At 41.8% G+C, this 24,011-nt stretch overlaps 1 protein-coding gene across 11 annotated transcripts in view; it reads left to right on the forward strand.

Annotated features, from left to right (window-relative positions):
- Positions 1–24,011, forward strand: part of SYK (spleen associated tyrosine kinase) — an 80,429-nt gene that overhangs the window by 51,577 nt on the left and 4,841 nt on the right. For 6 of the 11 annotated variants that reach the window (XM_032260448.1, XM_032260442.1, XM_032260443.1 and 3 more), the window contains 9 exons: positions 70–148; positions 510–565; positions 2,267–2,335; positions 9,693–9,780; positions 10,158–10,335; positions 13,049–13,258; positions 14,235–14,424; positions 19,416–19,556; positions 20,170–20,282. In XM_032260448.1, coding sequence (XP_032116339.1) covers positions 70–148; positions 510–565; positions 2,267–2,335; positions 9,693–9,780; positions 10,158–10,335; positions 13,049–13,258; positions 14,235–14,424; positions 19,416–19,556; positions 20,170–20,282 — 1,124 coding nt within the window. The remainder of the gene's footprint in view (positions 1–69; positions 149–509; positions 566–2,266; positions 2,336–9,692; positions 9,781–10,157; positions 10,336–13,048; positions 13,259–14,234; positions 14,425–19,415; positions 19,557–20,169; positions 20,283–24,011) is intronic. The other 5 variants (XM_032260449.1, XM_032260450.1, XM_032260452.1 and 2 more) reach the window with 3 other exon arrangements.

The following is a 24,011-nucleotide window of genomic DNA, read 5'->3' on the forward strand; positions in this document are numbered from 1 at the left end:
TCTCAGTCCCTATTTCTCTATTTCCTGACCTCGTCATTTACCACACTTTCTTACTTTTTTCTCTTTCAGCTGGTCGAGCATTATTCTTATAAAGCAGATGGTTTGTTAAGAGTTCTTACAGTCCCATGTCAAAAAATCGGCTCACAGGGTAAGTTCCCGAGACACTGGAGTCTCCGTTTTTGAGCTATCAGTGACAATCAGCCTCACTTTAGACTTAACTGATTGCAGATTTGGGTTGGATAAGGACTTCTTTTTATGGAATGATTAATAATGATGTCAGATAACTCCAATTTTGCATATTATGAATCAAAAAATTGCCAGTTGCAACTAGTAATAATTTATCTTAATTGCATGTGGGAAAAAGTAAAAGAGGATCAAAAGAGGTACCCACAGAAAGTGTGCTCCCTTCTCAAGCAGAGCACCTCTGATCTCATTGATTGATCAGCAGTGGGGAGGGGAAGGAAGTGGTTTCCACGAACAGAGCAGTAATTGTCCATGCTCTCTCTAAGCAGGAAATAATGTTAATTTTGGAGGTCGTCCACAGCTTCCAGGTTCCCATCCTGCGGTAAGTGTCGTTAGGAACACCACTGAATGAGAAGCTGTTGCATATTCATAATCACAAATGAAAATAAAGTTTTAGCCAACAGGAGTAGTGGTCATTGAGATTTTGATTGCCCTTCAAAACATACTCCATGATGAGCTGGGACTACTAATGCGTATTAGGCAGAATCAGCCTACTACTGGCCACGTTTTCTTTCTTTCTTTTTTTTTTTTTTTTTTTGAGACGGAGTCTCATGTCACGCAGACTGGAGTGCAGTGGTGCAGTCACAGCTCACTGCAACCTCTGCCTCCTGGGTTCAAGCCATTCTCCTGCCTCACCCTCTCTAGTAGCTGGGCTTACCGGTGCCTGCCACCATGCCCGACTAATTTTTGTATTTTTTAGTAGAGATGGGGTTTTGCCATGTTGGCCAAGGTGGTCTCAAATTCCTGGCCTCAAGTTATTCTCCCGCCTCGACCTCCACAAAGTGCTGAGATTACAGGCATGAGCCACCACTCCCTGCCTAGCCACATTTTCTTAACTTCTTGTCCAGGTGAAATTCTCTTCATTTTTTGGAGAATATACACAACGACGAGGAAACCCAGTATTAAATCAGAAATAGGCCTCTTGCAATATTTGAGAAACAGGAATGTATTTTTTAACTTCATCCTTGAGCTGTCTACGTTAACACACCTGTGTAATCCACAGAACCCCAGCTCTCTCCTCTCTCCAGCCTGTTAGGAGGTCAGGCACAGATTTATGCTCTAAGCAGGAATTCTCTTCCTGCACTTCTTTCGGGGACTTCACATGGACTTTCTATGCCTTTTAATGCCATCTGTGAAGTACGCCCTCTGCACCTCACTTTTTGCTTGGTAACACTTGAAAAACAAAATCTGCAGAAAGCCAAATATGTGTCCTGCCTCCAGTAGGGACAATTGTCTGCTCCGTGCTGCGCCCAGGTTGAAACAGGGGAGGCCGTCCAGGGTCAGCACTTGTTATCAAATGCAGGGAATTTGAATTTGCTAAGATACCAGTGAACTTTGGGATCAAAATGTAATTCCTTTATGGGGGTATGACTTCATTTTGCCCTTTACAAGGCTCGCAGGCCTGGCAACTCTACCCTAATATTATAGGCTCCATGAGACAGATCCATATACTTCAGATGGATGAGGGCTTAGGGCTGAGAACTCTTAAAAGAATGTCAAGCCCTGTGCTTAGCCATCATCACCCAATGGCTTCAAGAACTTAGATATTTTGGAATAACTTTTTAATTGACTGGTAAAATACATATGGAAATATGCAGAGGCCCCAAGTATACAACTCAATGAATTTCCACAAATTTTCCACCATGGACCAGCACCCACCATGAAGAAGCAATACAACTGAGCACTCAGATCTACTTGTAGTTTCTTTAGGGTAGTTTGTCTTGAGCTTGTGACTTAGTAGATCCACAAGAAGCATGAGCTAGTAAATGTAACAACTCTAATGTTTTAGCCTTCAGTGGAACATATTTCCCAAATATATTTCTAGATCCTTCTCCCCAAGTGGCAGGCCTTTCCAGAAGCCTTCCCAATGATCAGATGTTTCCTGTGATGGATCTCATGGGCAGGGGCAGGAGGGCGTTAGCAATGCAATTATAGAAGCGAGTTTAAGTAGCATGTCATGGAAGGGATCCTGTATTTGTTTTCTGAAACATTTACTCTTCCTCTTTGCTGTTGTGGTTTCTAGACTTGGTCAGCGGGTGGAATAATCTCAAGAATCAAATCATACTCCTTCCCAAAGCCTGGCCACAGAAAGGTGCTAAAGTATCCCCTGCTTGCTGTCCAACTAAGTGGTAGGACCAACCTGCACTCAGCTCCCGCCCGCCCAGCCTGCCCTACGTGTGCGCTGCCCTCCACCTGTTGCCACTCTGCTTCCAGGCCTCTTTGCCCTTGCTCACACCTGCGGATCCTGGGCAGCCGCGCCCCAGGTACATCCTGTGCTTTTCATGTGGGTCCTCAGTCCGTCAGCTGGAAGTCCATCAGTGTGAGCATGCTTTCTCTGCCCAAGCATTATTTTAAAGTCGTTTCAGTTGGCATCATCTGTCGTAGCTAATTGTCACGTTGGAAAATCTTTTCAAAGATGGCCAATTTACTTTTTGGTGGCCAGAATCATGTGTTGCAGTGTTCTGGTAATTGATTATGTAAGTTACCTTGTGCCGCAGGGAACGCCAAGGTCTTGTGAGGTGTCCTGTCCAGTGAGGTCAGGCAGTGCATGGTGGCTTCATTACGGCTTAGACATCAAACGCAGAACTGCTAATGTGATATGTAAAGAAAGGTGCAATCTGAGGACTAGAAAAACCAGTTTTCTTTTTGAGGCAGTAATGTTGACATCTGATTGATTTCCATGTTTTGTTCTATTATTGGATTTTGAGGGAGAATAAAAATAACTTCTTTTTAGTGACTTCTATTTATAATGACTCGTTCATTCCTTCCTTCAAAATATGTATATGTAATGTGTTTGAATTGCTTTTTTTCCCATCCCTACTTTCATTATCAGTGGGGTGAAATTGATTCTTTTATCAGTAATTCTTTTTATTTTTATATTAACTGGTGTTTTTACAACATTTTAGCATACAATTTAGCTTCCACTCATGAAGTAGGTTGCCTAAAGTATTTATTAGAAACAACGGAAATAAAAGGCATAAAATCCCTTAGAGTTTATTTACTAAAAATTTTCCGAGTTTAGTCATACTCAAAAAGTTCTCAATCATGTTGACTATAGAAGAGAAAAATTTAACGCAGGAAGAAAAGGTGTATCTTACACCTAAATAAAATAACTATGTCTGTTTTTCATGTTTACCCAAGGCAAAACACCCCCACAGATTACTCACAGTGCCTAAAGAAATACCTAGAAAATAAGTTTTAGCGTTTAGACTACAGGAGAACATGTTGGAAAAAAATTGAAGAAAATATCAGTAAATGTGACCATCTAAAAATAAAGAAATATATGTATGGATAAGAACCATAACATCATCGAGAGAAATAAGATACTGGGAATAAGTAGCACTAATGCTGACACATAGATTAGTAGCTTTAATATACAAAGAGATTCTATAAATCAATAAGAAAGATATTAACTGTCTACTAGGATAATGGGCAGGGAATATCAGTAGTAGTTTATACTAAAGCAAATATAAATAGTTCTTATACATATGAAATGTTGTTTAACTTCATGAGAAGGGAAATGCAAGTGAAAACTATGGTGCTCAAGCACCCACCTATGAAACTGATCCACATTTTAAAAGCTTGATAATACTGTAGTAAAGGCGTGGTAGATAAGCACTTTCACTCTTCCTTGGGGAAGTCTGAAATGATAAAATCTGTAAGAAAAGCTCTGCAATTTTATTTCTAAGTATATACAGATATTCTTGCATTTATGTGAAATCATGTACATGTGCAGGTGTTTATTCCAAAATTACATGATTGACAAAGTCTGATAACAATTTAAATGCCCATCAATGGAAAACAAATGAAATCAGTTACAGTAAAGTTGCGACTATGGGAGGCAGCTGAGATCTAGGATTGTTTCCAAAATGTAATTTTAATTGTAAAAGACAATGTCATGCACACACGTGCACACACACATACACACACATATATACAGAATGTCTTGAGATCGTATAGAGTATCCTAGAAAAATACAGAAAATACTGGCAATGCTGATTGCCTCCAGAGTAAGAGATGGGAATGTTAAGAAGCCCCACTTTTCATTGTAAACTCTGTTGTATCTTTTTAAATTTGAACCTGCTAAAAATTTTTAATCAGTTTTTTAAAACAGAGAATTAAATATTAGAGAGTAACTAATCTGATTAATATTGTGAAAATACCTCTCTGGCAAAAAAAGAGTTTGCTTTCTATTTAAATTTATAACCAACTTTAAAGTATACATTGAATTCTTTACAGAAATAAGAAGCTGGGAATAAGTATTACTAATAATATATGAAGCCAAAAATATTGATAGATAATTTTTAAAAGATCAAGATTATATAGTTTAAGCTATAGATGATAAATATTTTAATTGCTTATCAGATATATTTTAGAGCTAATAAGTATATTTTCCCAAATACATGGGGAACTTTCCATTATGTAATCAGTCATGAGAAAAGAATTGTGAGTATTATGTTAAATATCCCATCTCATTAGCTAAGAGATAAATAACTTTCTTCAACTTGTTAATTTGCTCAATGCAAGTAGTTGTTTTAATAATTCAGGCACAAAAAAATGCATGTTAGAATTTGAATTACCTATAGCTTCTAGATAGTTAATGAAAAGTATGTTTCGATTTGAAGATGATTATGAATCAGGTAATTTAAATTTTTCATAAAATTACTAACAGGCTGATGCGTTTTAAACTTGTCTTTAGAAATCACTAACATACTGCTGAACGCAGTGGCTCACGCCTGTAATCCCAGGACTTTGGGAGGGTGAGGCAGATGGATGACTTGAGGTCAGGTTTGAGACTAGCCTGGCCAACATGGTGGAAACCCATCTCTATTAAAAATACAAAAATTAGCCAGGTATGGTGGCATGTGCCTGTAATCCCAGCTACTCGGAGGCTGAGGCAGAAGAATCACTTGAGCCTGGGAGGCAGAGGTTGCAGAGATCATGCCACTGCACTCCAGCCTGGGAAATCGAGCAAGATTCTATCAAAAAAAAAAAAAAAGGAAAGAAAGAGAGAAAGAAGAAAGAAAGAAAAAAAGAAAAAGAAAGAAAGGAAGAAAAAGAAAGGAAGGAAGGAAGGAAGGAAAGAAGGAAAAGAAAAAAAGAGAAAAGAAATTAGTAACATACTTATAAAATATAAACAAACTTAAGAATACAATTAGTAGTCTTTAAATGAATTAAACCCCTCCTAGTATTAGTCCTGGAATTTGTTTCTCTGCTGCTTTAAGCACTGAACCTTATCCTTTTATGGAAAATAGGTGGAAATTGAACAGCAGCATCCCTAAACACTTCCAGGGAGCTTTTCAGCTTCGCATCTCAAAGGTAAATCCTCTAAGAAGATTAAACTGAAATATGTCCCAGAATTTCCAATTAAAACCCATTTTTCATGTTTTATTCCAACACATACATTGGTTATTATAATATTTTAAAACTTACATTTAAGTACAGGGCCCAGTGGGAAGAGAAAAAAGAAAGAAACATTCTCAAGTCATACCCTTTTTGCTCGGTAATGCCTTAGTAGACCAGACCCTGGAGAAAATGTGTTTTCATACAATTATAAAGGAACAGATTTTAGGTCTTTGCTGTAAGAGAAGAGTAATTGCAGGTGTCAGGTGTTATTTTCACTGATCTCAAGTGCAACGCTAATAGTAGCTTATTTCCCAACCAACAGTCCACCCTCATCTGTGGGGATCTACTGGGCCAGGGTCATTCCACCGAAAAAAGGAAAGCACGCCTAGTTTATTGCAGCCAATATTTCTAAAGCCAACTGGCTCTTTTGTCACTGTTATTGTGATGACTGATGACTATATTGCCATCTACATTACTGCTAGAACAAATTCCAGGACTAATACTGGGAGGGGTTTAACTCATTTAAAGACTAGTAGTTGTATTATTAAGTTAATTTTGTTTATATTTTATAAGTATGTTACTGATTTTTTTTCTTTTATTGTGATGACTGATGACTGTATTGCCGTCTGCATTACTAATTTGAACATGTCCCAAGAATCTGGGAGTAAAAATTAACATCTAATAAATGGATGTTAGGATACTTGGCAATCAGGAAACTCTGAATGGGCCTATCAGTTACATAGAGCAATAATTTTTTCCTATTTTGTTCATTTCTAGATCCCCAGCTTTTAAACATAGGCACTGAAAAAATACTTGTCAAATACATTTTCTATCTGCAGTTAAACCTTACCAATAAGAAATCAGGGACAATAATTTATAACCAAACTTATTATTGCAGAGTGATGTCCTTACCTGAATTTATAAAATTTAAGGAAAAGTCACCAGTTGCTCTTTCGGAAGGTAGAAAGCTAAGGTGGCTAGTGCCATCTAGTGGTGGACTGTGGGTTTGAGCCTCTTCTGAGTATTGGTAAAAATGAGGAAAATGGAATGGTCAACGTTTCATTTACACCTGTTGTTCACTGTGCAGAACAGATGACACTTATTGATTGGGACAGAATAGAGCTCCCAAATACAAATGCAGACATAAAGAATAAAAGGCAAATAATAATAATGTAGACCGGCATTTTTTATTAAAATTATTTATTTTTATAAATAAAATAAAATAAAATAATTTTATTTTTCATTAAAATTAAAAATTATTTTTTAAAAATAATTAATATTTTTACAATTTATCATTATGCCTCTGTGCTCATTCTTTACAAACTCCTCAAATTTTTCTTTATAACTGAGCATTTTCTTTTAGAGGTTGTTCTGGTTATTGTTCTACCAAGTTGCTTATTCACCAAGGGCTTTGTGAAAAATGAAATGTGCATTTTGCACCTTCATCTTAATCATAAGGAAACCACTCACTGTTCTTTTAACAGACTCAATAGGAAGCCTCCCATTTCTTCTGCATTCTTCCAATTGTGGTATCATCCTTTGCTCCAGTCTCATTAGTCACCAGAAAGAAATAGGGGCAGGGAGCCCAGGACTCTGGGTAGGAGAGAGCTGATGTGGTGTTATTGAGAGACATGAGGGTTCTTTGTGGATTGGCTTAAAACGCTCATCATCACATAGTGGTCCATGTTTGGCGGCATGGAAATGAAGCCCCGAGCTACCTTAGCTGTAAACGTGGAGTTCTAACTTCCAAGGAAGATCCCGCATCTGTCTCCCTATCCACAAGCCAAGATAGACTAGGGTTGAACGACACACTGCTAGTGAGAGTATAAATTATTCCTGCCCAGGATGTTAGATTCTCTGTGTCCATCACTACTAATTCTTACTGATTCCTGACACCCTAGTATCCTTTTCAGCATATTTTGACAACCCCATCTCTGTTTTAAAATTCTTCCCTACAGGATTCATATGTCAGGGAATTGCATTCTGGTTTAATTGGAACAAGCCATTTGGAAGTCCTGGTCTGGATAAGAGTAGAGAGGCTGTAGCCCCAAGAATAATGTGCTCCATGGGAGGGAGAGGAGTCTTACATCAAGAAGCGGCGATAGTCCCTTTCCTTGCCTGTGATGGCTAATCTGAGGACATCCTTTAATTCCATGTCTGTTCAAGTTTTGTCTTTGGATCTCAGAATGTGCCTACTTGCAAGGAAAATCAAAGGAGTTGAAATGACAGTAAATGTTAACCCTGAAATAGGCTTAAAAAAAAAAAACTATTTTCAGCCTAGAATTGGTTGCGGGAGGCAACTGAGCAAAAGAGGAGGATGGAAAGCCTTGGCAATCACCCAGTTTCTGTTAAGACAGTTTTCCAGAGGCAAGATAATTGTATTATAAACCAGAAGTGAAACCACGGCACGGTCCTATAATCACATGTAAATGTTTAGAAGAAATAGATTGTCATTTGGAATTATTCATTCTTATTTCTCTTCATTAGCATAAAGACTTGAGAGAGAGCTAATTTTTAAAGCACGTTAGTTTATACTTCGCATATCCTGGTTTTAGAAGTGATTTTCATTCATTCGCCCATCCATTCATTCATGTGTTTGTCCAACACATTTTTATTGAGCATCCTTGTGGATGTGGCACAGCTCCCAATGTGGTGAACAAATGTCTATGCCCCCTGGAACTTATATTCTATTTTCATTTGATGTATCATAGTTACTTGTGTTAATCAGTGCAGTAAGAATGCTGAGATAGTCTATGAGAAAATGGATCCCATCAACATCATTTTTATAATCACAGCAAATGTTCTTTACCCTCGTCAATGGGCTCCGACCATGGTGAGCAGTGCCTGCCTCCGAAGTGCTCAGCAGACTGTGTGAAAGAAGGACGTCTGGGTGTTTGGAGAGAATGGCTTAGTGGCCGTAGAGGTGCATTGTGACTTCATTATTCTGCTTGTAGTTTCTGGGCTTGTAATATTCATAAGGCAGATGAGGATTTAGTGTGTGTCATAAGATAAGTGACTGTCATGTTAAGCTTAATGTCTCTGTTTCTTTAACTTTCTCCAAAATCTGGCAGTATCTCATTTCTTCGTGGCCAGTGTTCGGGCACTGAGAAGGTCAATCGAGGTATAGAATTGCGACTCAACTCACTCCAAAAAAAAAAAAAAGCATCTGAATCATGGTTCTCCTATGAATTAAATATAGTGACAAGAAGCCAGAATCTTGTTTTAATTTGGAAGAAAGGGTGGGTCAGGAAAACTCAAGATAGAGACTTGTAAAAGGGAAAAGGGAAAGTCCTTAGGATCATAAGGAGTAGATTCCCCCACCCCGTTGTTTCACGATATAAACTGATGTGGATCAAATAAATAATAGAGAAGAATGCTGTTAACAGGCTGCAAAACTTTGTCTCAGATATGCCCCTGTTACCTGCTGTAGGTATTCGGAAGAACTGCCTTCTTTCAGCTGCACAAAAATGGAGCCCCAGTCTCACAGGGACGCTGATTTCCAGCAGCAGCCCTGGCGGCAGCAGCTGGCCTTCCCCTGGGACCTGTAGTCACTGACCAGTGCCACCCTCTGGCATCCACCCCAATGCTGCTGCATCTCCACCGAAGATAAAGACTTGGGTGGAGACTAGGAAAACATGCGTGGTTTGGAGTTGGGAAGTAGGTGGGAGCAGCTAATAAGTACTAATTCCCCTCTTTAAATAGCCTCTATATAATATGAAATTGAGGAGCATGAGTTAAAGGAGGAAAATGCATCCAAGGGAAACATGCAAATCATCAGCGACCTTCGGCAGGTGGGAATAGGATGTGCATGGGGGTGAGTGGGGGAGCACCTGTATCCAGGCCAGTAGAGTTGACTCACCACATCCTCTGAACACCCCGCAGGGTCCCTTAAGTTGTAGCAGCACAAGCTTGCTTTCGCCCTTGCAATATCCAAATAATTGCCCGAAGAATGAGATCAGCCTTATTTTCTTTCTTGTTTTTCTTAATTCTTTCCTTTGTCTTTCCTGCAAAAGTTAAAGCGTGATTTCTAAAAAATAGTTATGCAGATCAACTTAACATTTGTATGGATGAAAAAAACGACCTGTTGTCCTTCTGTACTTTAGCCCTCCCCTGCCCAAGGGAACCGGCCAGAGAGTACCGTGTCATTCAATCCGTATGAGCCCGAAGTTGGGCCCTGGACTGCAGAAAAAGGTGAGACTTGCTTTCATTCAAGGGACATTCACAGAGCAAGGCGCGTGGTCACTTGTCAGTTTGTAGAGTTGGTTCACGAATCCACCCCGTGTCTGTGATTTTAATACAGCACAGTGAGCTGTGGAGACACTCACATCTAGTGGCAGGCAGTAGACACCATGCCCATGAGCAGTGGTAGTGCTTTGCAATGAGATGGTCTTTCCCACCTCCCTCACCTAGTGACATTGGAAACGTCCATGCTGCTCTTCAGAATTTCTCATCCCTTATAACCTTGATGCTGCTCTGAGTTCACACTCCCATGAAGATGATGTTCTTGGAAGGATCAGTCCTGATGTGGGGTCCAGCCCCAGGTTGTATGATTCTTGTCTGCATTGCAGGCCCCCAGAGAGAAGCACTGCCCATGGACACAGAGGTGTACGAGAGCCCCTACGCAGACCCTGAGGAGATCAGGCCCAAGGAGGTTTACCTGGACCGAAGTCTGCTAACGCTGGAAGACAAAGAACTGGGCTCTGGTAATTTTGGAACTGTGAAAAAAGGCTACTACCAAATGAAAAAGTAAGTCACTATGCTCCACTGCACGGCTCTCACCCTCACACGAGCCCAGGTTCTAGACGCTACTGAGAATAACAAAATATAACCTGGCATGACTAACCCCTTTTTAAAGTAATGCTATTATTATTGTTAATTTCTGGTACACTATAATGAAAGTAACCATGACTTTTAATGGCAAAAACTGCAATTACTTTTGCACCAACCTAATAGTACGTGCACCTTATGAAAAATTAGAAAACAGAAACAAGCAGAAACATAAGAAAATGAAAACATCAATCTAGCATAGTAGTTCGTGCCTGGAATCTTAGCACTTTGGGAGGCTGGGGTAGACGGATTGTTTGAGGCCAGGAGTTTGAGACCGGCCTGGGCAACATAGCAAAACCCTGTCTCTACAAAAAACTTTCAAAAATTAGCCAAGCATGGTAGTGCACACCTATAGCTCCAGCTACTCAAGAGGCCAAGAGGTCAAGCCTGCAGTGAGCCATGATTGCACCACTGCACTCCAGGCTGGGTGACAAAGCAAGGCCCTATCTCAAAAAACGAACCAAAAAAAAAAAAAAGAAAAAAAAAGAAAGAAAAGAACAGCATCACATTTGGATAATACCACGCCAACACTGCTGTTAATTAAACACTACTGCTGTTAACTAACCTTATGGTATACATTTTTAGAGCTTTATTTGTACACACACATACATATTATTTAATTTAAAAAAATCATTCTATTGATTTTATTTCAATCAACTGAAATAAAATCATTGTTATAAAACAATGCAGTGTTTACATTTATTTTGTTTGATTTTATAGTTATGTCTCATTTTTCTTACTGAGAAAATTATTGGTCCCAAATATGATTAGCATAATTGTTTATTGGCTATGTCCTATGATTTCAAATAACAATACATATTATATAACAGTTAAAATTGCTAAATTTATAAAATGTCTTTGTATTTCTTTTGGTCTTTGGAAGGTATCTGGCATAGAATAAAAATACTGGTTTCTAAAGTCCTTTGAAACATACCCTCTGTTTGAATTGGTATGATACTAATATGAATGTGGTTGAATGTAGTTGTTTCATGCTATTTCAAATTTAAGGAAATTGTTTTAAAAAAAATCTCATGAGTAGGTCATTTATATGATTGAAGGGTTAAAAATATAGACAAAAATATACACAGAAATGCTTGCTTTCATGCCTGCAATCCCAGCACTTTGGGAGGATGAGGCATGTGGATCACCTGAGGTCAGGAGTTTGAGACCAGCATGGCCAACATGGTGAAACCCCGTCTCTACTAAAAATACAAAAATTAGCTGGGCGTAGTGGTGCATGCCTGTAATCCCAGCTACTCGGGAGGCTGAGGCAGGAGAATCGCTTGAACCCAGGAGGAGGAGGTTGCACTGAGCCAAGATGGCGCCACTGCACTCCAGCCTGGGCAACAGAGTGAAACTCCATCTCAAAAAAAAAAAAAAGAAAGAAAGAACAAAGAAATGCTTGCTTTCCAATCTGTCCCTTCCATTTGTTTTTGTGTATATGTATGTGTATACATATATAATACACACATGTATATATACACACATGGATATGTATACATTCACAAGTATATATAGGAGCACATATATGTACACACAAAATTGGTTGTGATACTTATTTTAAAATATGTTCGTATATCACGGTCATTTTGTACAATGATTAAAAATGTTTCTGTATTAATCATAAGCTTTTTCAGTTTATGAAAGATTGTGATCTTTAATTGTCTGCTTAAATTTGTGAATTAACAGAGACAGGAGTGTGGACATAATTTCACTTAGTCTGGGGAGAGGAGAGGCTCTCTTGGTTAATTTGGGGCAAAATGATGTCTTTACAATGTCGAGTCTTTCAAGCTATAAACACAGCTCATCCCTCCATTTACTAGGTCTTCTTTAACCTCTCTCAGGTTTCTCTCAGGAGAGTTGTTTACCTTTTCAATGTATTGCATTTATATGTATGCTTTTAAATTCTGCAACTAGAAATTCACTTTCAACATTTACTAAAGGCATTTTATATCCACCTATTCATTACACATAATCTGAGATGGTGAATCACAAGATGTCACAGGAATTCATGTATGTCACTGTTGGTGAGGTTTATTTACAAGTTATTTAAATATTTTACAATTTAGGGTTTTTGCTTGGTTGGGGCATTCTTCAGTACTGTTCTTCACCATTCTTTTTATTTTATTTTATTTTATTAGAAACAGGATTCACTCTGCCACCCAGGCTGGAGTGAAGCTCACTGCAGCCTCGAACTCCTGAGTCCGAGTGACTCTCCCACCTCAGCCTCCCAAGCAGCTGGGACTGCAGGCTTGCACTGTCACGCCTGGCTGACTTTTTTTAGAGATGGGGTATCACTATGTTGCCCGGGCTGATCTTGAACTCCTGGCCTCAAGCAATCCTCCCCATTCAACCTCTGAAAGTGTTAGGATTATCAGCATGAGCCACCATGCCCAGCCCCAGCCCCCACCATTCATTTTTAGTAATGGGGTATTACTCTCATTGTCTATAAAATAAGTGAGGGTAATTGGAAGGCCGGCCATTCATTACAAACTTCTGAAGACACATTTCCACTCTGTGGCAGGTATTTCCATGGGACCGTTTCTGCGTGGGGATTATGCTTCATAAAAGAAGATCATCTAGAAGTGAGGCATTTTGATTAATGATTTGAGCGTTACGATTTCTCCTGCAGAGTTGTGAAAACGGTGGCTGTGAAAATACTGAAAAATGAGGCCAATGACCCTGCTCTTAAAGATGAGTTATTAGCAGAAGCAAATGTCATGCAGCAGCTGGACAACCCGTACATCGTGCGCATGATCGGGATATGCGAGGCCGAGTCCTGGATGTTGGTCATGGAGATGGCGGAACTCGGTCCCCTCAATAAGTATTTGCAGCAGAACAGGTATTGTCGGGTGCCCCCACGGGCCTGGGATCTATCCCCCGAAGGGCGGGGCACATGACTGGATGGGCCAAGCAGCCTGATTTCCTCAGGGAGACTTCCCACCCTCCTGTGCCTTCCCTTATTGGTCCACACTCAGGTTCCTTGACAGAGGGACAGACGGAGACACAGTCTTTGGCATCAGCTCTGTTAGCTCTAGTCGTTCAGAGAAGAATTCATTCGAGACTTTTGCCTTTCTTTTTTTCCTGTGCTCTTTCAGTCTTGGCGCAGGGATAGACTCCGCCTTAGAATCATATCCTGACGACAAATCTCCTTTCTCACTGGGAAGAACACTTTCTTTTTAAAGAAACATTTAAAATAAACATTTTTCTAAGAGGTGACAGTTATGTCTTATCTGTTTGGCTGACCTTATGTTCTCATGAGTAATGACTTCTGAAAATACCAATCGCTGCTAATTGATTACATCCGTCAAGGGAGTAATCGTGTTCTTCTCATCTAAAGCTATGTTGAGATAGGGAAACTCACTTGGAGTAAAACAGAATAATAACCACCAAGGAGCTTGCCTTCTTTGCTGCACTACGTTTCTGCTTAGATTGCCTCTTTAGTCTCTGCGGAAGGGAGGTGTTCTTACCCTTACCTCGTAGGTGAGAAACCGAGGCGCAGGGTTCGTTCTGTGAGCTGTGCATAGTGGAACAAGGATTTGAGGTGTGCCTGGCTGTCTGTGAGCCAGGTCCGACCACCCTGTTATACTGCTTTCCTTGCAATTCCAAACATGCCAGGAAACTATCCCACTGAACACCAGGAGAATGACATTCAGTCCTGAACAGCTATATGCTGATAAAGTGATTCGTCACCACTTGTGAGTTTTATTGTTAGAGAGAAGCAATAGATTCGCCTACTGCCTTCACGAGGGGCATGGTTGTTTGTTGTGAAATGGGTCACTGTCTCCTATAGCTGATGATATTGTTGTGACTTTCAGACATGTCAAGGATAAGAACATCATAGAACTGGTTCATCAGGTTTCTATGGGCATGAAGTATTTGGAGGAGTGCAATTTTGTGCACAGAGATCTGGCTGCAAGAAATGTGTTGCTGGTTACTCAGCATTATGCCAAGATCAGTGATTTTGGACTTTCCAAAGCACTGCGTGCTGATGAAAGCTACTACAAGGTGAGCACAACTTAGCTAATACTCACAGCAGCGGGCGGTAGAAAATGCAAGATACATATATGTTTGTTTCGTTATTGATACAGTTTCAAAAAGCAGTTTTGCTACTTAAAAATAACTAAGAAATGTTCTTATAATCTTTGATTTTATTGTTTAAAAAATAAAAGTACTTTAATATATGACACCTTGAGATTTGCTCAGAGTAGTATATTCTAAATTATGTTTCATGGAGTGATCAGGAATCAAGGTATTAAGTGATGATTCATTTTGGAAAGAAAGAAGAATGGGATTCCTTCATTAGGTTCGTTTGAAAGGTTTGCATTGGACAGTTTGATTCTTGCAGGATTCCCCCAAGCCCTTTTCACGCTGCTCAACATGGCGAATCCCAGCGGAGGGTTTTGCCACACTGCGTCTCTCAAACCAGATTCATCCACGGCATCCTTTTCTGATAGGACATTTCATAACATCTGGTGGAACACCGTTCCAGGGCAGGCAGCTTGGAGCGATTCCAAAAGAACCTTCTAATGAACACCTCTCTATACATGTAAAAGTTAGAAAGTGAAAATTTATCAAATACGCTCATCATCTGTGTATGTCCACTAAGTATGTTGAAATTGTTCTATTGTCTTAGTTGGTACCCAGAAGAACTGAAGTGTCAAAAAACAAATGCAGTGCTGGAAAGAAGAGATCTAGAGAGTTACGTGACCGAAGCTGAAAGAAATATGCCCCTTAGTTTGGTGAGGCAGAGATTATCAAGAATTAAAGATGGACTTCCAGCAAAACATGAAGTGGAAACTAGTTCTGGGTATAGGTTTGGACTTCCTAAAAAATAATTTCACAGTGACCAATCCCCTTGCTGATACGACTTGACCCCTCTCTGAACCCTCAAAGGAACCAATAACAACTAATAGACAAAATTAAAAAGCTTCATCTTCATATTAACTCATCCATGGTATATATATAGGGTTTATGTTGACCAACTGGAAAATGTGATGGAATTGGGACCCACTGAGTCAAAGAGGGAGCCGAGGGCAGGCTGACAACTCTTCTGGTCTCTGGTGAAGTCCACGTGCTCAGAAATAGATGGCTGACCCTGAAAATCTACCTAGTGGATGGCAGATGGGGTCCTGAGTTTCATACCCTGCAGTGGTCACAGACCCCACCCTGAGTGACAATACTCGCCCACTCACCTTTCCCCGAGAGGCAGTTCATGAACCGGTGGGTGATGGGGAATGGTGGACCTCAGCCAGCAAAGGGACTGCATGAAGGGTGAGTCACAAGAGCTGAGCTTCCAGGCAGGCAGGCGGACGCCATTGTCTTGAGCACAAAGGCCAGGCAGGAGAACGGCAGGGCTCAGGCTGGCCCTCCTCACCCCATTCTTCATGCAGTAGCTTCCCAGAGGGAAGCCCCTTCAGAGGTGAGCCACTGTGAGAAGGGCATCAGCAGGGGCCTGGATAGAGACAACAGGAAAATGGAGCAAAGGAGACAGCAGCCTAGGATGAGCCGCACAGGACATACTGGAGAAAGAAGCCTGTTGCAACGCTGGGTGTACCTCATCGTGACCTCATCATGAGCATTAGAGAGAAGACAGCCTGTCTGAAACAAGGACACAGAGGAGATAGAAAAAATGAAACATGAATGCTGGTCCCCTTATCCACTGCTGCATAACAAACCACCCCAAACTTAGAGCCTAAAACACCACCAGGTGTTGGTTTCCTTGCAGTCCTGCTGTGTGGGCAGGGCCAGGTGGGCAGAGCTTGGTGCACCTGCTCACACAGGGGCTTGTACGGTGGCGCAAAGGGCAAGAGGACCATTTTCACTCTGCTCACTCACACTACTCAGCCACTGAGCAGCTGGTTAGACGTGGCCCATGCTGGGGACCTCTGCAGGGCTGTCAGCTCACCTACACACAGCCTCTCCTTGGGGTCCCTGGGCTTCCTCACAGCATGGCAGCTGTAGCCTGAGAGCAGTTACCCAAGAGACAGGAAGTGGGGACTGCCAGGCCTGTAAGGGCAAGCCCAGAAACTGCCTCAGGGTCACTTCCGCCTGATCCTATTGGTCAGAGCAGCCACAGCCTGCCAGCTTCGTAGGATGGGATAGATAGAACCACCCTTGAGAGGAGACGTGTTCGGTTATTCCAGAGAGAGGCTAGCTTCCATTGCATTTAGGATTTGTCAAAGATTTACTTTTTTCATCAGCTCAAAATTCAGAAGAAACTTGAAATAACACACATGGCTATATCGTTCATGACTTGTAAGATCAAAATTTTAAAATAGTGCAGCACAAGGTGATAGAAACAGAGGTATAATCAGCATACAGATGGCCAACAGGCATATGAAGAAATGCTCAGTATCACCAAACATCAGGGAAGTGCAATTTACAAACACGATGAGATATCTTACCCCAGCTAGGATGGCAATTACTAAAACGATAAAAAAATAATAACAGGTGCTGGCAAGGATGCAGAGAAAAGGGAACTCTTATACACTGTTTGTGGGAATGTAAATTAGTATAGTCACTATGGAAAATAGTAGAGAGACTTCTCAAAATAAAAACAAACTATACATAGAACGACTGTGTGATCCAACAATTCTGCTAGTGGGTATTTATGCAAAGGAAATAAACTTGTGTATCAAAGGGATACATACACTCACATGCTTGTCATAGACTGTTCACAATAGCAAAGTTGTGGAATCAAGCTAAGTGTCCATCAATGGGTGAGTGGATTAAGAAAATGTGGCATATATCTATATTTTTTTCTTATACATTTTCATATATATATATATATATATATATACACACATACACACAGACACACACACACACACACACACACACACAATGGAATTCTATTTGGCTGGAAAAAGAATGAAATTATGTCATTTACTGTAACATGGATGGAACTAGAGGTCATTATATTAGATGGCATAAGCCAAGTACAGAAAAGACAGATGCCACATGTTCTTGCTGATGTGTGGAAGCTAAAAAGAGAGAGAGAGAGAGAGAGAGAGAGAGATCTCGATCTCATGGAGATAGAAAATAGAATGATAGATACCAGAGGCTAGGAAGGGTGTGTGGGTGGGAGTGGGGATGAAAGAGGTTGGTTAATGGGTACAAACGTACAATTAGACAGAACAAATGAACTCCAACATTTGATAGTGGAGTGGGGTGGCTATAGTTTGCAACATTATATTGTATATTTGAAAGTTGCTAGAAGAAAGGGCTTGAAATGCTCCCAACACATAGAAATTATAAGTACTCAAGGCGACAGACACCCCAAGTACCCTGACTTGATCATTACACATTCCATGCATGTAGTAAATACATGTACTCTATAAATATGTAAGATATTTGGAATCAATGTAAAAAAAAAACAAAAAAATGAAATAATTGGCATTGGCTTAAAACTGTGGACAAATGCACAATAGTACTTAAATATACTTATGAACAGCCCAATATTTCTTAGAGCAAAACCATAAAGTAATATTCAGGCTTGATTTGTCTATTGCCATCTACATGCTCCATGAAGCTATGGGTGGTCATAAAAAGCGACGAGAGTAGACTAAAAGATGCAAGATTTTATCCTGAATCTTCAAAAAAAATATATATATATATACACACGCATACACATACACACACGTATGTATATATTCAAATTTTTAAAAAGAATTTTAAAGCTTTTAAGATTTAATAAAATCTTTAAAATTCAAACTAACCACACATACACACACACAGCATTTTGTGGGTCAGGATTTTATTCTTTGTTAAAATTGTGATAAAATACATGTAACATAAAATTTACCAGCTTAATCATTTTTATGTGTACAGTTTGGCAGTGCTAAGTACATTCATGTTGGACAACCAATATTCAGAACTCTTTTCATCTTCCAAAACTGAAACTCTGTCCCCATCAAACACTAACTCCCCATTCTCCCCTCCCCTCTAGTCTCTGGCAACCAGCATTCTACTTTCTGTCTGTATGAATTTAACTACTCTTGGTTCCTCACCAGAACCATACAGCATTTGTCCTTTGGTGACTTGCTTATTTTGTTACCAGTGGAGGGTGTCCAGCTTCTTGGCGTCTTGAACAAAGAATTGGATGAAATGCACAAACAAAGCAAGGAAACAATGAAGCCACAAAAGCAGGGATTTACTGAAAACAAAAGTGCACTCCACAGGGTGGAGCGGGCCAAGCATAGGGGCTCAAGAGCCCGGTTACAGAATTTTCTGGGGTTTAAATACCCTCCAGAGGTTTTCATTGGTTATTTGGTGTACACACTATGTAAATGAAGAGGATGAAGTAATGTTACAAAGTCATTTACCCCTTGTGTAGACTCGGTGTACACCTTGTGTAAATAAAGAGGGTATTTCCCGTCATAGCTCAAGTGTTACCATTTGACTTAATTCTAGGAAGTCCTTAGGTTCCCCGCCTCCAGGCCCTATTCTCCTGTCTCAATTTCACTCAGCATAATGTCCTCCAGGCTCTTCCATGTTGTAGTGAAGTGTCTTCCTTTTTAAGGCTGAATACTATTCCATTGTCTATATAGATGGTGTTTTGTTTATCCATTCATGTGAAGGACACTTGGGTTGTTTCCACGTTTTTGCTATTGGGAATGATGCTGCTGTGAACGTGAGTGTACACAAGTTTATTCTTTTGGTTTGTTTTTTGAGCTGGAGTCTCTCCTTCTGTCACGTAGGCTGCAGTGCCGTGGTGCGATCTCAGCTCACTGCAACCTCTGCCTCCTGGGTTCAAGCGATTCTCCTGCCTCAGCCTCCTGAGTAGCTGGGATTACAGGCACCGGTTATCACACCTAATTTTTGTATTTTCAGTAAAGACAGGGCTTCACCATGTTGGACAGGCTGGTGTTGAACCCTTGACCTCGAGTGATCTGCTCTCCTCTGCCTCCCAAAGTGCTGGGATTACAGGCAGGAGCCACTACGCCCCACCCACAATTTTATTCTTAATGGAACTTCTCCCTCTGCTTCGCTTTTAGGCCCAGACCCATGGGAAGTGGCCGGTCAAGTGGTACGCTCCGGAGTGTATCAACTACTACAAGTTCTCCAGCAAAAGCGACGTCTGGAGCTTTGGAGTGCTGATGTGGGAAGCATTTTCCTATGGGCAGAAGCCGTATCGCGTAAGTCGCCCCCGCTTCATTTTCTCACTAGGTGGCCATTAGAACAGATAAGCACCAGGTTGTCTTTACAGGAACCTGAAAATCCTAAAATCTGAGCACCTCTCTGAGCCTCTCATTATCTCTTACCAGTAAGCAGTGGTAAGGGATATGTGCCCTCCATCTATCCTAAACTGAGAACAAAATATCTGATGCTTACTGAAGAGTGTGTTTTTCCATTGTGTGTTAATGCATGTAAATATACACAAATATAGACCCAGATCATTACTCATTAGAGTTGAAGTAGAAATAATGACTATTTACAATGTTTTTTAGATATTTTAATTAAAACATATGTACCATAAAGGGCACAACTCTTAGGATGAGGCACAGTGGTTTTCCGTAAATGAAACATACCTATGAAATCAGCCCCCAGATGAAGAACAGAACCCCAACGCCCTGTTTCCTCTGCACACACAGCAGATTAAGTGCTCCTGTTTTTGTATTCTATGGAATTGAAATCATACAACGTGTACTCCTCCATGTCTTGGAGTGGCTGTTGTGTTTTGTTTGGCTAACACTTTAAAAAACAAAAAAAAACAAAACGAAAAGCTTATGTGTATCTTGCATGTTGTAGGGAATGAAAGGAAGTGAAGTCACCGCTATGTTAGAGAAAGGAGAGCGGATGGGATGCCCTGCAGGGTGTCCAAGAGAGATGTACGATCTCATGAACCTGTGCTGGACATACGAGTGAGTACCTGACACTGTCTGTGATGTGTTCAAATGCTCGGGGGACAGGTGAAATGGCTGGGCATCTAAAAGAAGCATAAAGTTCATCTTTTCATGAATCAGTAATGTGCCCCTTTGCTAAACAAACAGTGGTGGGGCCTGGTCCTGCTTTAAGAGACCTTGCTCTCTGGCCCATGCACTTAACACCTGGTAGAGCCTGAACAGCCAAGTCTAGATGGGGACTCTTACCCAAGTGTCCAAATGTAAATGTCGGTAAGGCGGGGAGATGGGGCAAGGGCAGTCAAAGTAAAAAGGCGTTTGTAAGAGGTTGGGGCTGGATACCATTTTTGGCATAGAGGATGGCAGAAGTACTCGGTAGGAGATGTCATACTTTCCTGACTTTTTGATTACCATAAGCAGTGAGGCGCGACCTTGGACTCTGTACAGCTCACAGATGGATTGGCTAAGGTTGCACTTCCCTAGAATCTACCCAGTCCTTGAAGTGGAAGTGCTCAGGTGATGTTCAGGGCAGCTCAGCAGGGAAGGAAAGCGCATTGCCCCTGAAAATTAGGAGTACAGCTTTCCCAGGCTCAGCAGCCCGCCTGTGCGTGTGTAGCACGGTCACCCCAAGCCGCCGCCTCCGGCTCCCTGGTACCGAACTGTGCACACAGAGAGCCCATGCAGCTTAGAATTGATGTGGCCTGTGATCAGGAGGACGTCACAAATCCTGGCCATGGATTTGATGTTTTGTGAAATCAGGTTTGCCCTCAGATACAGGTGACATTGCCAGAGCCCCTGAAAGCTGAGGGCTATTCCAAATGCTGCAGATACCACCTGGGATTCTGAGACCAACCCTCCCCCGCCGGGAGTATCACTCTACCACAATTGTGAGTGGCAGGGAAAGAATCTCTATCTAGAAACCACCCAGGGGGCAGCCACAGAGGCAGCGGGCAAACTGCGGGCAGATGCTCTCCTGCCCCTGCTGCTGCCGTGGCTCAGGAGAGGGGCCTGACCTCAGCCCTCTGGCATTGTCTCCAACCCCAAGTGTTAGTGCTACAGGGACAGCAAAGTGTCAGCAAGAGGGGAATGTTCTTCACAGATTTAGGGTGCTGTTTATTCCTAAGTCTTGGCTTAATTCTCCCAGTGCCCAAACTAGAATCGTCAGAACCATTGGCAGGTAGGCATTGGCAGTACTGGACCTGGGGAGGGCAGCCCTCGGGCACATGGCGGCCTTTGACCCTTTACTGCTAGTGTACTTTTGTCCTCCCTTTGGCTCGCTTTACAAGGCTTCCCTTCCTGTAGAGGGTGAGGAGGACAGAGATTAAATCATTGTGATACAAATGCAAAAACTTGAAAGTAAAAATGAACTCGCTGGAGGAGAGGTTTTACATTTAATGTTGATGCTGATCTATTTATTTCTATTACTCTGCTTTGTGGTGTGTGTTTAACAGTGAGGAGTGAAGGGTGGCAGGGGAGAGGGCTGGGTGCTGGCGCAGCCAGGGGAACCACCTCCCACTTGGCTCCCAGGGGGTGCGGTGAGGCTGCTGAATACCCTTTGAGCTGTGGTGCATTCTTGAGACTCAGGGAATCAGGATGGGGGCTGCTGGGCCCACCTCTGTCCTCCATGGATGCACATCCCTGTTATTTCCAGAATGGTCCACCAGGGGGAGAACGGGGAGGGAAAGCAGTCTCCTGTGATATTCACTGGATATTCACCAGAATTACAGCAAAGTTGAGCAGTAGAAGAGTCTCCTTAAGAGAGCATTCTTTCAAAATGTATTTTCCAGCCTGGAGATTTAAGATGGAACCTGAATGAGGTTCACAGGCAAGCAATGTCTTTCCCCTCGGTTCCCACCCCAGCTCATGCTGCAGGGGTGCATTTCAGTGAGTTCTGCAGGCTTGGAGGAGTCAGCAACAGGGCGCAAGCCCCAGGTCAAAAGGAAATCATGATGATGGCCTATGCCCCAGATTAGAAATCACAGCTCTTCGGCAGACTGTGATTTATTTGCCAACAAAGCTATATTTCTGAAGGTTACTGTGTTTCTAGTAGTGACCTCCAACAGGGTTGCGGGAGGTGGGAAGATATTCAGAAACTTTTGAAGCAGCAGCATTTGCCTGGGGTAGTACCTGAATTCGTTGCCTCACGCCAAGGAAACGGAAGATGCAGACACACAAGAAGTGAGTTTAAGAGCAGAGGTTTAATAGGCAAGAGAAAAGAGGAAACTCTCTCTTCTACAGAGGGTAGGGGCCCCCACATGGTTCTTCGGTTCCATGTTGAAATGCGCAGGGTTTTATAGAGGAGCTTGGGTCTGATTTACATAGGTCCCAAAGATTGGTTGGACCAGGTGTGTCATTTACACAACACGCAAAGAAACTGACCGCCCCACCCTAATCTTTTATTATGCAGACGGTGTCTCTACTTGGCTGGAGCCGTGTTGCCTGCTTTTTTACTGCACATGGGCAACAAGGAAAATGGAATGGGAACCTCCATGTTGAATTTCCCTGGCTTCCAAGTATTCCTTTTCTATTGGCATAGCTGCTGAGATTTACCTATACAAGCTTTTAGCTTGCTTATCTATGCTTGCAGCTTGATTTTTCAGGCTATTTTTTGTTAGAAAAAAACATGATTTGGGGGCTGCTTTTCATTAAAAGGAAACTATACCAAGGACTCTGTTACCCTCACTCTCTGCCTAAATAATTTCTTCCTAGCTCCTGTATCACTTTGTCTAAACATAAGAAATTCAATGAGGTGCAGCTGAATGAATAACGGCATTAGAGTTCTGCCCTGTGCAGGTCACTCAAGGAGGCAGCGTGAAAGCCAGGCAGGAAACACTGGCCCTAAGGAAAGCAGGAAATCAATCAGGGAGTCTTCCATTGTAGTGTTTTCCAGAGCCAAGTTATGCTCAGGGCGATTAAAGACATCAGTGGGAAAAGGCCTTGCAAAGGAAAGAAGTTGGTGCTCTTGATCCTAAAACACAGTCTCCTAACAGTCCTGACCCTCCAGTGGGGCCTCTGCCCAATGGAGAAAACTCCTGGGCTCTCAAGGTTCTCTGAGAGTCAGGGAGGATCTAGATGTGGCTCAAATTCCTGTTGAAAGATTAATAAACCCAAGATATAGCATGAATTCTCAGGACTTTGGTGAGATCTGCCCTGGCTTCCTGCAGAGCCTCAGCCCCAAGGCTTTCCTCTGAGCCGCACGTCCTCTGAGAGCACTGGGTCATTTACAGGGTCTGTGGCCATGGCCGGAGCCCCTGCTGTGCATGCTGTCACCTCACGTGCAAGCCTCACAGACGCTTCACACCCTGTCCTTATCAGACCTTATAGTTGGGGCTGGGGCAGTCAGGCGATAAACAACAAGCTAAAAAGAAGTGTGTCCTATGGTGTGTCTTAGGAAAGGGACGATTCCAGTGGGAATTCAAAGCAAGGAGGGCACCGGGGCATGGAGGATATCACACGTAAGTGTGGGGTTTTTAAAGCCCCCTTGTGTTGAAGTAATTTCTCAGTTGCCTGTGGCACAAAAGCGTATTGGAGCTTCTAGAAAGCGTGGATTCAACAAGGGGACTACAGGTGGTCCCAGTATATTCTCTGTTTTGTTTTGCTTTGTTTTTTCATTTTTTCCTCAGTTGTAAACAGCCACCTTCTCCAAGGTGATATGTAGAGACAGACAGAGAGAGCGGGAGGGAGATAGACGAGGGGAGAGAAGGAGGGAGGGAGAGAAGCAGTCTCATTAGCACAAACCCAGGTATGGAA

This window comes from Sapajus apella, unplaced genomic scaffold (assembly GCF_009761245.1).
Source record: "Sapajus apella isolate SASKATOON/1434 unplaced genomic scaffold, GSC_monkey_1.0 scaffold118, whole genome shotgun sequence".
Classification (NCBI taxonomy): domain Eukaryota; kingdom Metazoa; phylum Chordata; class Mammalia; order Primates; family Cebidae; genus Sapajus; species Sapajus apella.